Here is a 16,870-nt window from a genome sequence, read left to right as displayed (position 1 = left end):
TTTGGCATTCTGGAATTTTTTTTTTTAAAGGGTATTCCTAGTTGTTTTTAATTAAAACCAATATACCTTAAATTTTATTCTAAAAGGTGTGCTTGTGTTGTCTTTCTTTAAAATAAATATCACTCAATGTAATATTAATATTGTGATGAAATGTCGATTCAGTGTTGTGACTTGAGTGTCCAAATATTTGAGACTTATATAAAAAATGCAACTTCTTCACTTCTCATTTCAGAATCATAACGTGTCATTATACCAATTCAAAAATAAGTCTTTGCTAACAATACTCTGTCTTCTGGAACAGGGTTTTCAAACTAGGGTCCGGGGGGCCTCCAAGATGTTCTAAGGGGTCCTGAGAACATTTTGGAGAAACAAAAGTCAGCAAAAGTTGTCTAGGAGTTTAAATACTTGTGGAAATGCATTTAAGAAAGGTGTAACATATTTGGGGGTCCTTGGCATGAAAGCCCCATATAACAATAAAGTGTTTCTGGATTTGCAATTTGATGTGTGCACAGTCCAATTTGCGTCAAATCTCATTTTGCTTTGAGGAAAAGAAATTTCATGCGCTTTGTATATTTTATGTTATTTGTATACATCATAGCTTAGATAATAGACATCACATTTACCCCATGATGCATCTGAACCGTTTCATAATGAATTGATTTGATTAGTCAGAAAATTGTGTAATAGTTGAATAGTTGTATGGAAGTAAATGGAATGAATTCCCTAGAGATGGAGGATAATTTAACATTGATGATTTATGACTCTCGCTTTTAGACATGCTTTTAGTATTTGAACAGACGATTCAGAAAAACAGGCTGTAGTGATATTGTGTTTATTTCTTTCAAATGTTTCTTCAGACAGTAATTTCTCCTGAACTACTCAGCACGGACGCCACAACACGTCTTAAGAGTGTAAAACCATTATTGTTGACTTAATCGAAATATAACAATAATATTCTTCTATTACAAAATACCCTGCTATGCTGAGATACAGCAACTTGTGTAAGACGTCATTAGTGTTCTCCGCCACTAGAGGGCAGAGTTGTTGTGATATAGTTTATGCTTAATCTAAAGTGACATTTTCTGTGTTCTTCTTCCAATAATAACACACAATTTGATCTACAGTCAGTGATGAAAGAATATGTTAAAAACATATGACAGGAGTATGACCATCTTCAACATTTCACACCAGAACTGACTACTACGTGCCAATTCTACTCTATGTGTTCTATTCTAAATGAATTGAATGCCAATTATGAGCTCCAATTACAAAATAAATTACAGCATAGAAGCTTATTTTAGACAACAAAAAGATAATACACACAACTGAGCAAACATGTAAAGAAAACATATATCATGACATCTTGTTGACTGTTAACGATGAGAGAGATTTAATGTGTCTCACCTTTGGTTCAAAACATACGGTTTTCAAAGGTACATATTTGGAAAAAACATATATTAAAGCAAAATTTGGTTATATTTCAGTAATATCTGGACAGATGACTTAAAGCTAGAATCCATCCCCCAATAAAGTAAAATACCAACTAATTCTAATGGTTGTAAATCTATCTATGTCTTGCATAACATTTGTATTAAAACAATATAAATACAAACATTTGTATAAACCAGTACGATCTAGCATTGTCAAAATCTCACAGGTTTAATGTAACAGCAACAGATCTGATGTGTGACTATTGTTTTGAGGGAAAGGTTACGGCTAGAAGTCAAACTAGGCGAGGAAAAAATTACACTTGATTTATTTTCAATTTTCTCGCCCACCACACACTTCTGTTACCTAACACACGACATCATGCTTTTAACAAAAAAGACCTGTGTCAATATTGAATTTGGCAACATGTTTAAATGAGACCTGAAGCAATTCTCTGTAATTGAAAATGCCAAATGCATACGGTGCAAAACAGACTCAATTATTGGTGGGACAGCAACGCTAAAAGCCTGCAAGTAAATGTCATTTGAATGCAATGATCATTTTGATTTCTATCAAATGTGGAATATATTTTCAGTCGGTACAAATAAACAGTCAGAATCAAGCACTCTTTAATAAATTGATATTTAAAAGTGATATTAAAATGCAAGCACAGCTGTGGTGTTGTGTTCCAGAAATTAATTTCACGTGACGGCAAATTAGTTTGCTGTAACTGCAACCTCGTAGCACCTGGCAGGTTTGGTTTAAGTTTAATTTTCAATACAACGCCGGTGATAAAACGTGACAGAATGAAGACAATTGAGGGCAATGAACACACATTTCCGTCACGTTCTCGCACCCTGTGTATTTTTAGAAGTGAGAAAACGAAGAAGAAAAAAACTCTCCCTGCTATCACCAAAACATCATGCAAAGCTTTCATGCAAAAGCTGTGATACTGATACCATGTGATTTGATATGTGTGAGGTGATATAAATGGTGTCGATCTGTATTAGCTTGCTATAAAATGATATGAAATAACATGTTCGCATGCTTAACGTTGTATTAATCGCAGAAAACACAATGTAATGCAAAATCATAGACTGTGTTTCGCTTCCCACATCTGTACATTTGAACAAATCACAACTGCAACCAAGTGTGCTCTGTGTCAAAGGGTGCGATCTAAAAATACATTTATCTCTCACGATGACGAATCAGTAATACATGTCATTTATGTTCAAGACAGCACACGCAGTGTTTCAAACGTCTCTCTACTTTCTGCAGTGCAGCTACCACATGTACGTTTTTGAGGTGTCTATCTGTAAGTTTTGAGGGTCGACCGGTCCTTCTTTCTCTTTCTCGGTCTCCGTCTCCCAGAGGTTGATGAGAGGTGGATAGAGCTCGTTCAGGGGGATGGAGGTGGTGTGCTGCATATATTTCTTAAGAGAGTGGTGACAAGATTTCTGCTTCATGCGCCGACCCATGTAGAACACCAGCAGTGCCATGATGCATATGGCGAACATCGAGCCCATGACCGCCGCTAGTGCTACGTTGGTCTGCTGGGCGACCATCTCCACGGCAAAGCTAGCTTCCTTGGTGGTCACGTTGATGCAAGAGTGCTGGGTTTGCTCATTGGCGGCCATGGTGAGACAAACTTGGTACTCTGTGGAGGGAAGCAGGTGTGTGAGGTTATACTCTTGGACATCTACAGGAACCATCGCGGTGTAGCTAATCTGTGGATTGTCGATCTTAACGGTAGCGCTTAGCCACTTGGGTTGTGTCACCTCATGGGTGACCGAGGGGGCAGATGGGTGGACCTTCCATTCTAGTACCACGGACTGGGCATGGACGATTTTCGCCAGGACTATTAAGGATCCCGTTCTGTTCACCACCCCATGATGACCTGAACTTTGGCGTTTCCCTTCAAAATTAATTTTATCGACATACACCGAGACGCTCCGAGTGTCCGCCCCCTCCGCGTTCCAAGCGACACACGTGTACAGCCCAGCATCCTCCGGTTCAATGTGTGGGATCTCCAGAGCGCCTTGGTTTTGCATCCGGTGCTTCTTCTTGATTCCCTCGCCCTCGTTCAAGGATGGTGAAACGGCTTCGGATGTTACTTTGTCACCGGTGGGCGTCACCCAGTAGAACTGCGGCGCAGGATCGGCGACAGCCCAGCAGCTGAGTGTGAGAAGCTGACCTACGGTGACGTTGAGCTGTGGAGGGAAGGCATGCTGGGAAATCAGAGGGAGACAGGTATTGCTCGCCCCATTCCAACTTGCAGACACTACTTCCTGTAGAGACTGGCCAATGAGATGTGGAGGTGAGGCACAAAGAGTTATTTGGGGTTCTAAAAGTTTGAGACTGGATTGGTTGCCAAGGACTGGGCCCCAGTTTGCGAGACAATCGCACCTGAGTGGGTTGCTATGGAGACTGACTTCGTCCAGACTGGGGAAGGCAGATGTAATCTCATGGGGCAATAACGTGAGGTCATTGTTATGAACCAGTAAGGTGCGCAGGCTGCGCATGTTCCCAAAAGCAGCGCGGTCTATAAGAAACAGGTGGGGGTTGTTGTAGAGCTCTAGTTTGGCCATCTGTGGAAGGTTGTAGAACGCCCCCTTCTCCACAGACACCAGTTCCTCCATGTTGTTCAGACTGAGCTCTTCCAAGTGAGGAAAGTCACGGAAATCACCTTCCTGTATGCGGGCAATGGGGTTCTTATTGAGGTCAAGAAACTTGAGGCTGGGTAGAACACGAAGGGCTTTTCTCGGTACGGCTGTTAGCTTGTTATCGAAGAACGAGAGACTCTCAAGATACTCTAATCCCTGGAATGCACCCTCAGGGATTTCCCTGAGCCCCATTCCCGCTAACACCAAACTGTGTAGTTTAGAAAGGGGGTGAAAGTTCATATCCTGAAGCCCGAGAATCGGATTCTCCCCGATCATCAGGATCTCCAGGTTGGGTAGGGCCTCGAACCAATGACTGTCTATGGCCACGAGCTTGTTGGAATTGAGATGGAGCCTCAACAGGTTCCCCAAGCCTGAAAACGCATTAGGACCAATAGAAGAGATTTGATTGTGGTTAATATAAAGCTCCTCTAAGTTGACCAGATCCTTCAGACACAAATCAGGCAGCTCCTTTATTTGGTTTTCCTCAAGGTAAAGCGTGACCAGTTGGGTTAGGTTGGTCAAGCCGACATCTTTGATCTGCGTGAAGTGGTTCTGTGAGAGATCCAGTTCCGTGAGATTGACCAGACTACGGAGTTCTGAGTTCACCCTGGAGATGTTGTTGCTCTGAAGAAGAAGCACCTGAGTGTCGACTGATATGTTCCAGGGGATTCTGCTCAAATGGAGTTCGTTGCAGTCAACAGTCTTGGCTTGATGGTAGACCGACTGCGGTGTGTACCATGGGCGGGTCTCGCAGACACACTGGGCAGGGCAGAAGGGAACGGCAAGGGAACAGCGACACGCAGCCAAAAGCAAACAGACTGTGAGCAGTGGAGTGGAAATGGCAGTTCTCTCCATATTGAGGATCTCTGGGGTGCTGAGCCCAGTTGGAAGCTGACAGTTGGAGGGAAGATTTCGACAAAATGGAAGATGGGAACTTTCTCATCCAGCCCTGCAAAAAGCAAAACATAAAAAGGTATTTAATTATACATGGCTTATGATGTCTGCCGAGTGACAATGACATTAAAGGAAAAGTGCACCTAGAAATAAAAATCATCACATACTGGAGCTCTTTTTCATGTAAAAACAGAACAAGCATAGAAAAGCAGCCCGTTCACATTCAAAGTCCTTTTCTCATTTACAAATCAATTTTCAGGCTTTATTCATTCACTAGTCAACTGCAATTTCTTTAAACAAATATAATTGCACAGGTTGGATGTCAATAGCAATCACAACCATTGGTTCTGTCATGACAAGACTTCATATTTGCTAGAGAGAGGTGCATGCTAAGTTGCATGAATTATTCTTCAGTGAAAAAATGTTTAAATTTCGTTCTGTTCATCTCTCAAAGCAGTCATATTCAGACTTGAAAAACGTAATGCATGTAAAGACAGACTGGAATTCTTTTATTTCCAAAAAAGATAACAGTATACAGATTTTAAAATAACACAATGTCAGAATTTTCCTTTTTTAAAAAGGAAACTAGTCATTACCAATTACTTTTACAACATACAGCCGCAGGGAATAATAAGAAACCTTTATAAATGTTCATCAAATCAGCATTTCTTGATGTATTGTGGTCCTCTCAATCAAATATCTGCTGAATGTCAACTTAATCAAACCTCAGGAGTGACATTAAGTCATCCAACAGCAATGAAAACCGTGATACAAATTCTAAAAACGTTTCCTAAAAACATGTACAGATATTACTGTTGTACTGCCTAAAAGTGAATATGAATTTGTTTTCTTTGCAGTATTTAAGGTCTTAAAAAAACACAGAGCACCTTTTCTTTTATTTTGACCTGTTTGTCCGTTTTTTTTTTTTGAAATTTGGGAGAAATATCGTTAGAAGTTAACAGATCGAAACAAAAATTATAATTTTATCTAAACGCATACCTATACTGTAAATTTAGTCTCTTAATCGTTTCTGCGGCAGTTCATAGTTATTTTTAGCATCAGCTGCTGCAGATGCGAAAAAAAAAAATGTTTGCTCTTCTTACGATCACCGCAAAACAAATCAAAGCAAATAAATATGAAATAAATATATGAATGCAATAAACATCCCGAACTGACATTTTTAATATCCCACAATTTTATCCCCGTCGTTCCCCTGCCAGTGCTCACGGATGCTCTCTGATAATTGATTATTCAGTCATCTCTCATTCTAGTCAAAGAGGGAGCGATTGTAAGCGAGCACGCAGCATCGCTGCGGCCTGCATGCAAATACACCTGCCAACCTCTGACAAACAAATGAAAGGAGCCACACATCAAAGACCCGAGCGTGCCGCATCGCATGTCTCAATAACATCTTCCAGTAAGCGTTAGTCCACCTGAACGAATCCCAAGATCTTGTAAGCGTTAAGTGTAACAGCTCTCAGAGGGGCTGTAACTGTAAGGCAGGACGGGCAAAATAAACAGCAATACAATAAACCAGATCCCGAGCACTTTATCACACTTTAAACATCCGTGGATGCAATATTTCGAGGCGTTTCTGGTCTCAGGGGCATTTAGCACTGAGCATTTTGACCATTTTAAAATTCGCTTACCACCAACCGACACATATTCAATCTCAGGCCAAAGAAACTAAGACATTTGCCCTAAAAATAACCTTTGTTGATGCATAGTGGCATTTGTCTTAGTTCTTTTTTTACAGGCAACAATCTGTTTTGTTTCAAGAGTAATGCCCTGGGTTCAGATGGGAGTCTTTGGTGATGGACTAGCGTTTGATCCCCCTCCACGCCCGGGTCTGTGATGCATCACTCCACTGATTGCCGTTCGGTGCTAATGAGCTGATCTTAACTAGCAGGAGGTGCGAGAGAAGAAACGGAGACTGTGAGCTGTTAATGGGCCATGACTCAGACAGACAATACACTACCAAAACCTACAAGAAAAACAGCATGTCTTCTATCGCTATTCTGTGAGTAAGAGTTAAGATCAACGGCATTGAAGGAACTGAAGTTCACCTTATTCAAAATATTGCCATTTATCCACCCTTATGACTTTTAAGATCTAACCATCTCTACTGAATCAAATATGGTACCATTAGATGCGATGCATAATTTATGTCTGGTGATTTTGAAAGTCAACAGCCCAGGTGCACATTTACCAGTATCACATGAAAGAATACAAAATTGATACTGAATTGATACAAAACTCATGTAGGTTAAGAATAATTTGGGAGCAAGTCAAAGGGATAGTTCACCCAAAAATGAAAATTCTGTCATTTATTCAAACCTGTATAAATTGTTTGGTTTGGTTGTACAAAGAGACGATGCTTGTAACCTATTTTTGGACCCTATTGACTACCATAGTAGGAAAAATGACAGTGGTAGTCAAAAGTGCCCCAGTATGCTTTCCTATATTCTTCAGAATATATTTTTTTGTTTTCAAAAGAACTAAACATATTTAAGTCATTTTTCCTACTATTGAACTATTCTTTTATTACAGCAATCTCAATCACTTCATAAGAATCTTCCAGCGACTTTTATTATCCTTGTTTGTTATATATGACAGATGTCAAATGAGATCTAATGAATGACAAGTGACACATATTGTGCACCTCAGGTAACAACAACTTTGTTCAAAGCACATTGCTAAGATGAACAAAGTTTGTCTCTGGCACACCGCACATCCTGATAGCACATTAGAAGAGACTCACTGATGCAATGAGGCGCAACTTCCCTTTCTGTTATATCACACGCAAAATAAGACACTAACAAGGACAGCACTAAACCTTGATGTTGCATGGGTTTGTTGCTTCTAATTCTAATGATAATGAATGTTTATCACGCCACTGAACATCTGTTTTTCAACTGCTTATTTAAACAATTCAAAACATTATTTTGGTGACTAGAAATAGAGAGAGAGCGAGAGAGAGACAGATAGACAGATAGACGGACAGACGGACAGGCAGACGGATAGACGGATGGATGGATGGATAGATATATAGATGGATAGATAGATAGATAGATAGATAGATAGATAGATAGATAGATAGATAGATAGATAGATAGATAGATAGATAGATAGATAGATAGATAGAGAGACAGACAGACGCACGGACGGACGGACGGATAGACGGATAGATAGATAGATAGATAGATAGATAGATAGATAGAGAGACAGACGGACGGACGGACGGACGGACAGATAGATAGATAGAGAGACGGACGGACGGACGGACAGACAGACAGACAGACAGACAGACAGACAGACAGACAGACAGACAGACAGACAGACAGACAGACAGACAGACAGACAGACAGACAGACAGACAGATAGATAGATAGATAGATAGATAGATAGATAGATAGATAGATAGATAGATAGATAGATAGATAGATAGATAGATAGATAGATAGATAGATAGATAGATAGATAGATAGATAGATAGAAAGATAGATAGATAGATAGATAGAGAGACAGACGGACAGACGGACGGACGGACGGACGGACAGACGGATAGATAGATAGATAGATAGATAGATAGATAGATAGATAGATAGATAGATAGATAGATAGATAGATAGATAGATAGATAGATAGAAAGATAGATAGATAGATAGAGAGACGGACGGACGGACGGACGGACAGACAGACAGACAGACATACAGACAGACAGACAGACAGACAGACAGACAGACCGACAGACAGACAGACAGACAGACAGACAGACAGACAGACAGACAGACAGACAGACAGACAGACAGACAGACAGACAGACAGACAGACAGACAGACAGATAGATAGATAGATAGATAGATAGATAGATAGATAGATAGATAGATAGATAGATAGATAGATAGATAGATAGATAGATAGATACATTCCACAGAGACTCAGTCTTGATAGATAGATGGATGGATGGATGGATGGATGGATGGATAGATGGATAGATAGATAGATAGATAGATAGATAGATAGATAGATAGATAGATAGATAGATAGATAGATAGATAGATAGATAGATAGATACATTCCACAGAGACTCAGTCTTGTAATCTGCTGCGATTAATGTTCTGTGCAGCGATACCCTGTTCAAAATTCTCTGAACAAAGATGCTCAGACTGCACTGGCGCTAGAAATAAAAACACGACAGGAAAAAATTAGCCCACCCTAAACCACCCCCATCCACACTGTGATCTTTTCATGCATTGAACACAAATTAACTCCCCTGAGAGGTGTATAGAAGAGGGGCAAAATGAGACGGGGGGAGGGGGAAAAAGAGGGTCCCTATCTGCAGCCTGCCAAATATGAACAGCAAAGAGCCTCAGAAGTCTGATGTTCCTCAAAGACTTGTGTTGTCATCTGTAGATATGAGTTCAGAAAATGAGAAAGAAATCGTCAGGATTGTGCTATTGTTCAATTTCATGCAGAAGGATTGGATTTTAATAACTGTATCACAGTAAAAAAACATAGGCTAATCCAAATGCAAGCCCGTAAATCTCGATTTTACACCTTGTTGTGTCAAATATGCAGTAGACACTGAATTACAACGAAATTCAGCATCTCAGGTGCCTCAACGGTGGACATTACAGACAGACTGCAGAAATATTTGCTCGAGGATCAGCCATCTTTGTTCAGCCCATCCTGCTGTTACAGAGATCTGATCACCTTCAGTCGCGAAGAAAGGTGGAGTATTTGGGAGTTTTAGAGAGGTGGTGGTTGTTCTGTCTCAGGGTTAGAGCTTCATCTTAACCACAGTGTGGCGTTGCGTGTGACACTACACAGCACGCCTGTCTGATCGCATTAGACAGTGGGACGATCGCTCAGGACGTAACCCCCTGGCCACCTCTCGGCGGCAGGAAATGGGGGCACCTTGCCTGATACCATGGCAACCTGACAGGAAGAAGCAAAAAGGACCAACCCTGGGGCTTCTTTTTACATATGTGTGAGGCTGGACACACAGCAGAGAGAGAGAGTGTGAGATGAAATAAAAAGAATAACCTGACCTGAGTACTATACAGTAGGTTGATGAATCTGAGCATAAAAACAGAGAGTTGAAAGAAGTAATAAGGCCCTAAAGGACAAATGTCAGATTAAACTGACAAAAATATATAGAACGATATCATTAACAGTTATGTAACACTATAGGACACACGTACCATATATTTGTCAACTATGTTTACCCATATAGGGCTATAAATATTATATAAATTCAAGTTACATACTAAATGTGTCAAATTAACACGGCATAGTCCTATTCCTTAAGTTTATTATCTGAGATAAACATAAGAATAATACTCAAGTTTAATTAACTTAAACCACTTAACAATCAAAAGCTGAACCTAAAGCATTCTTGATTAACATAACATACCCATGTAAATATAAATAAGTATGAGACAAAGTTGGTTATTGAGTTATTATAATTCAACCATTTCAATAACAATACGCTATTTATTCGTCTCTTAGCAATTCTGTTTTTCTAAGTGATGCTTTTGTTTCCCTTGCTTTAAATCCAACTTAATGTTTTGCTTTGCAACAGAAAAACGAAATACTGAAATCATGGAATGTTTTTTCTACAGAAGACATTGAAGGTGGCGCCACTTACGCATTCTAAATTGGATTCATGTTAAATTAACCAAGCACCGATGTTTAATATTAAAGGAGACATGAATACAAATCACAATTTTAACCCGAGCTTTTGTTATATAAGAGGGAATCGTATTCACGCGAACATAATATAACATCTGATAATATGAGATAACATCTGTTATTGACACCAGGCCCAGCGAACGCCAGGTTCTTGAATGCACCTATCTATGACGACATTGATAGTTTGAACACCTCCTACACAGAAAAATATCAACGACTACTTCTCTAGCCACGCCCACTGGTTGGCGCATGACAGTAATATAGTATCAAGCTGCGTGGAACCAGGAAGAGCGAGCAAGAAATAAACAAACATGCTGTTAAAGAAAGCTGAATATTATGCCACCCCTGGCTACGGAAGAATACAGTCGCTGCATAACCTTCCTTCGGATTCCGATATTAGGATTAAATTCACAGAAGGCTCCAACTACGCAAACTGTTATCCAATCAAAGCAGTGGGCGTTTACTTGTTTAATGTGGCACGCCCATTAAATCTGATCGTTTGTATAACTGGCCTCAAAACCAGTGAAGAAAATAGTCTATAACTTATTGATTTTGATGTTTTTGAATGTAAAAATCACGTCATAACTAGACCTCATACAACATATAAAACAAAAAACAAGGCCATTTCATGAGTCCTTTAAAACATAAGAATTAAGTCAATTTATTTTATGTGTGTTGTCCTGCCTGATATATAACTGGTAGTCATGATAACTGCATCGTAACAGTCGCATTTTTGCACAAACAAACGCGGTTAACGACACGTTTATTTTAACATTACTTTATTGTCGCACAGGAAATGCGCAATGAATGACGGGGGAAAATCTCAGGTTTAAAGCATACGGTTGTTTATCAGCACTCGCCCTCCAACAACAAATAATATTTCATGTGTTGTGTCAACGTTTCCAATTACATTATGTTAGTAAAAGAAAATCACACTTGGTGGTAAATGTTGCATTCTTGTACAGATGTTGGTCGATTCACTGTGTTTCTATAATGAAAAAGTTGCACCACTTCTCTTCAGGCAAAGTGCATTGAATGGCTTAAACTGTAATTTAAGAGAGATTATCCAGCCAGCTGTCCACAAGTCTGTTTCAAACTTCTACCACTAGATCTTGCAACTGAGTTCTAAAAGCAATTCCAATGTACATATAATGTCAATATTCGGTTACCGAAAACCAATAAACAGTAATATGAACGTTCATAAATGACACGTGACTATAGATCACACCGCAGTATAACAGGGAAGGGCAAGCAAGACAATGATGTTATTACCCGCGGATGTGCCGTAACACAGCAGTGATTGGAGAATAGAAGCGTGTGTAACCGATAACCCTCTGAGGCTAATCTTTCAGTTGCAGGACTTTCCTTTTTATTTGCCATGCCTGAACACAGCCCCTCGCATCTGCAAACGTATTGGAGACGATGAAAAATTGATGGATGGGTTATTAATTATTGAGAGCACTGCAGGCAGGTCTTTAATTTTCATCTTTGCCTTTTGCTATTCGGTTAAAAAAGGGAAGAAACTGCTGTTAATTGGTGTGAAGGAGAGATGCATCTGGGCCATCACAATTTGTCAACACTGCACGTCCTCCCCCGGCCCTCCATTACCCTCTGATGCCTTCCGAACCTCATCCTACACCTGCCTGCCAGGTGCTGTCTCACAAAGTATGAACGGTTTTATTTATATGAATCCAGCCTATATCTAACATCCTATTGAGAAATAAAAAGAGAAGGTAATGTGTATAATTTCGGACTTTAAAATATAGTAAAATGCAGCTTTAACATGCGGAAACAACTATAAGTGAGCCATTAAGTTGACCTTTCTCAGTTGGAAAATCAAAATATAGCAGAATTAGTGCAACATATGGCTACCTACCTATATATTTAATTATTTATTTTATCCATCCATCCTTATTTTACCAGGAAGTTCACAGTTAGATCATTTCGTCCTCCACACCCTCATGCCCAAGATGGCAGCACATAACTGTCACATAAACTAATATCGACAAAAATGTTTTTTTTTAGGCAAGAGGATGCCCTGAAATTAATTTAAAAGCCATCCATGGCACCTGGCAGATGAAGAAGATGGTGATGTCACTTTTTAGGCAAGACCTGTTCAAAACAAGAATTACTCTTTAATTGAATTAATTTAATGATGTGGTGCTGAAATAATACCTTTTATAAGTGCATTTTTAGGGTGCCATGAGCCAGCGCTGACACACTGCTTTACATTTACATCCTTTCAAAATGCAGAACTGTATAGAAAAGTTGAAAACGTGAACTAGAGCTGGTGCAATAAATAGATAGCATGAATACTGAATCACACAAAGCGAATCTTTTGGGCCTGCGATTTTTTGCAAAGAGGACAGCCCTTAAAATTCAACACTTATTTCTTTTCGAAGTCTATAAATGTGATTGGAACTATGTACCCATTATTGAGCTGATTGATAAAAAGAATGAGTCTAAATGCCACAACCCTATTCATCCACACGCACCCACTTGATAAGTGTCCATACATACTATATACACACTTACTGGTTTCATATAAAGAAGAGTGAACTGTTGCTGTGAGAGTGGGCTGAGTGAAAAAATAGATCTCTGAGTCATTATTTAAGTGTCTCTAATGAAACATTACAGTAAAAACATTCTGGCAATATTTGAGGCTTTAAAACTGACTTGGCAGAAGCCAATGTGTGCAATATACACAATTTAATTGAGAATCTAAATTAATTATATTATTTCATACCAAAGACAATGCAAAACTGAATTGAAAAATGAAAAAATTGAAAAATGAAAAATGAAAAACAATACACTTTTTACATGCATTTCGAAATCCAATTCAACATCCTGAAGCTCAGATCAACCTCTGTCTCTATCCGACTGAAGTCGCTTCTCTCCCTCTGCCCTGTTTGTGCCCTTTGAAAGTGGAAATCCTTTTTGATTAGAAAGATAAGCACTGGAAGTGGACCGGACATGAAGAGAGACCGAGAGAAAGTGAGCGAATGACACGAGCCGACCGAGACATGCAGAGCTAGAGAGAGATGGAGCTGAAAGCATCTCTCTGGAGAAATAGACTCGCTCAAGGACAAGTCCACGAGATCTTTCATGATCCTTTATTCGGGCCCACAAAAGACCTGATGCATTTGTCCACCCACTGCACATCCCATTTACGAATGCAACGGTGCTGCTCTACAAAGACGTAACTCTTCGGTGGCTTGTGCAAAGCACCCTGAGAAACCATTTCTCAAGCTGGAGAGACTCATTCTGCATGCGGCATGATCGGGAGGCGGGACAATCCAACAGATAACACACAGACACCTTAACTTACAGTCACCTCTATAATGGGAAACTATGCAGAGTAAGATTTGATGAGGTCTTTGTGTCACTTTGAGCTCTGTGGGACACATTTATTGCTAATGCAACTCCAGCGGTGCAATGTCGGATTTGGCTTGATGGGCTTACTTTATACAAACAGAGAGTTGAGTACAGTAAATATGCACTATTGTTAAATGCGGCGGCTCGTGCAATGCACTTGAATTCATCAAAAATGGATTGCATGGAAAAGAAAACAAGTTCCACTTGTGTATAGACATTTTTTAAATGTTTTTTAAGGGGGTCATATGACACGGCTAAACCAAATGTTATCGTTTGATTTATATTTAATGCAATGTGTATACACGATTTAAGGTTCAAAAATGCTGTATGTTCCACACACCGTGCATGTTTGTATCTCGTCTTTGCCCCGCCTCTCTGAAAGCCGCAGATTTTTATAAAGCTCATCGCTCTGCGAGGTAAGCTATGATTGGCCAGTTAACCGGTGCGAAGTGATTGGTCGAATTGGTCGGGGTGTGGTTACATGAGGTGTTTCAGGCAGGTCTAGGTGAGCCTTCGCTTTTAATTTTACGTGTCTTAGACATGCATGGGCAATTTAAAACACGCCAAAGACACAGAAAAACACATATTCGCCCCATATGACCCCTTTAAAATGAACTTAATCAGCTGTGGCACAAAGTGTGCCAAAAAATGCGAGAACCGTGCATACAAAATAAAATATAGTTTGTATTTTATACTGCAGACCAAACCTCTGACATCAGCAGGGCAGCTGTACAGTGTGAGTTTAACAGTCATAGAAATAAAATCTCACTTTGGGATTCTGTCACTACAACAAGAAAGAAACAAGAAAATGTGCCCAAGGAAATAAATCTTCACTCAAAGTTATCAAATGGAATGTGAGGTCACGTGACCTGAGAATGTAAGCATCCATTATGACTGCTAAGGGTTTCTGTGCTGTCTCTGCAGCGTTCACTCATATTCCCATGGGCCATTTTCTCCTGGTTTGCTGCTTTGTAGGTCTTCCGCACGGTTTATTTAGAGCAGCTATAATTAAACAGCATCTTTCTATTTGATGCATATAACCGGAAATATCAATGCACTCAAACAGGAAAACATCACTGAGGCCTCGGGGCCAAAAGAGGTCCGCTGGATTTCAAGGAAGTCATGTAAATCATATTCTGAACGTGCTCAATATGATACTTTACGACACAATTGTAAATGCACCCATAAAAGGTAAATGTTAAATCATCAAAACACCAATATTGTTTAAAATGACTTAAATATGGTTGCATTTTAACATGTTGAGGGGCATAATTTGGGTGTTAATGAATTCATATTACACAACATTTTAGTACATATGACTTTGGAAAGTTGTAATGACAGGCAGGACAATTTGATTGTGGTTGGCTTTAAAAAGTCTACAGGTCACTCAGTTTGTGACATGACATAACAGCTTGACCTTCAAACAAATAAATGACGGCCACACTTGACAGTTTTTCGTTTTGCTCAAATCATCTTTTTTAAATGAATAAATGAAAAAAATATATAATAATGTACTGCCCCACAAAAAACACATGTAGTTATGGAATTGTCCAAATAGAAGTTTAAATAAACTATGCAATTATACATAATTATACATAAGTGCAAATAAACAATTTACACAGACAAACAAATAAATAAAATGTTATGCAAACAAACAAATTTGATGTTAATTTTAATGTTTAATTCCAGGTGCTTTCAGGTCCTGGTGTCTCTGAACGGGTACTGAGGATTTAATGCCCCCCTTAGCTAAATGAACCATAGTTCATCATCATCGCATTGAAGAAGTAACCTATAGTATCCTTGTTTTTGGCAGATTGATTCAAACACTAACACAGATTGTACTAACACAGTTTTACAAATACCATGTGTAAACTATGGTTATTGTGGTCAGACCATGTTAAATTTGTGGTTGCCGTCCTTTTACTACAATTAAAACCATACAAACTATGGTCACTAGTTCAACAATGGTTAATTTGCCTCCATTAAAACACAGACGAGCTCAAAAACTTCAGAGCACAATCTTTTTCTTTAAACAAAAACATTGCCTGTCGTTTTTCTTCCTTCCATGACTTGTATCAGTTTGTAACTTTATAACTTTTAAACTAAATATCTCTACAAAAAAATGCGCGTTCAGAAACGCCCTTACCTCCAGCGGTCGTGGGATGGATGTGAACCAGGGTCTCACTCTCACCGTTGTCTGCGATTCTTTAGTTATTTCAGCAAATTCTCGCTTCTAGCGATAGGCAGTGGACAGAATTTCACGTTTGTTTATTTGACGCTAAAAATAAAGTCCATCATAACCCTGTCGGTCCGTTTCAAAGCTTTGCCTCCGGTGTGAAATTATTCTCGCGTCCCCAGCATCAGCACCAGCATCAGCATCTTCCTCTTATGCATCTTTTACAGTGCATTTGAAGCGCCCTTACGCCACCAGACCACGCCCCCTCGAAGCTTCCTGTAACGGTGTCATTAACCAATAGAAATGTCAGACCTGGTCGCTCCTCCAGTAAAATGTTGTGGGCGGATCATCGTGCCATCTCATAGCGATGATGTAATGGTCCAGGTTGGAGCTCCTGCGGCAGCGTCAGGCGCACAAAATAACCCCTGAAATCATCGCTTAGGTCATTGAGTCTCGTGTTTCTGTGTGAGACTAAATCACCGCGTTGTGACTTTAATATGATATCACAATATCACCTGATAACCTCTGTACCAACAAATCATTTTTTACTTAGACACAATATTTGTGGGACTTATTAGACGTCTATTCTTTATATACTGATGTAATTATATTTTCTATACCTCACTCTAAACGTAAC

General features: G+C 39.5%; 1 protein-coding gene across 1 annotated transcript; it reads right to left on the bottom strand.

The window, feature by feature from the left end:
- Window positions 1-816: 816 nt before the first annotated feature.
- Window positions 817-16,435, bottom strand: si:ch211-180f4.1 (uncharacterized protein LOC100144405 homolog). Its single transcript, XM_056772407.1, has 2 exons — window positions 16,204-16,435; window positions 817-5,040 (listed from the first exon to the last, which is right to left on the bottom strand). Exon 2 carries the CDS (start codon window positions 4,944-4,946, stop codon window positions 2,712-2,714), a length of 2,235 nt encoding a protein of 744 aa, XP_056628385.1. The 5' UTR covers window positions 4,947-5,040; window positions 16,204-16,435; the 3' UTR covers window positions 817-2,711.
- Between the last annotated feature and the right edge of the window lie 435 nt (window positions 16,436-16,870).

Source organism: Triplophysa dalaica, chromosome 18, assembly GCF_015846415.1.
Source record: "Triplophysa dalaica isolate WHDGS20190420 chromosome 18, ASM1584641v1, whole genome shotgun sequence".
NCBI classification, from domain to species: domain Eukaryota; kingdom Metazoa; phylum Chordata; class Actinopteri; order Cypriniformes; family Nemacheilidae; genus Triplophysa; species Triplophysa dalaica.
This window is presented reverse-complemented; position numbering and strand designations above follow the sequence as displayed.

Coding starts and splice junctions, on each gene's coding strand:
- si:ch211-180f4.1 (XM_056772407.1), bottom strand. CDS start 4,946: ATGGAGAGAACTGCCATTTCCACTCCACTGCTCACAGTCTGTTTGCTT.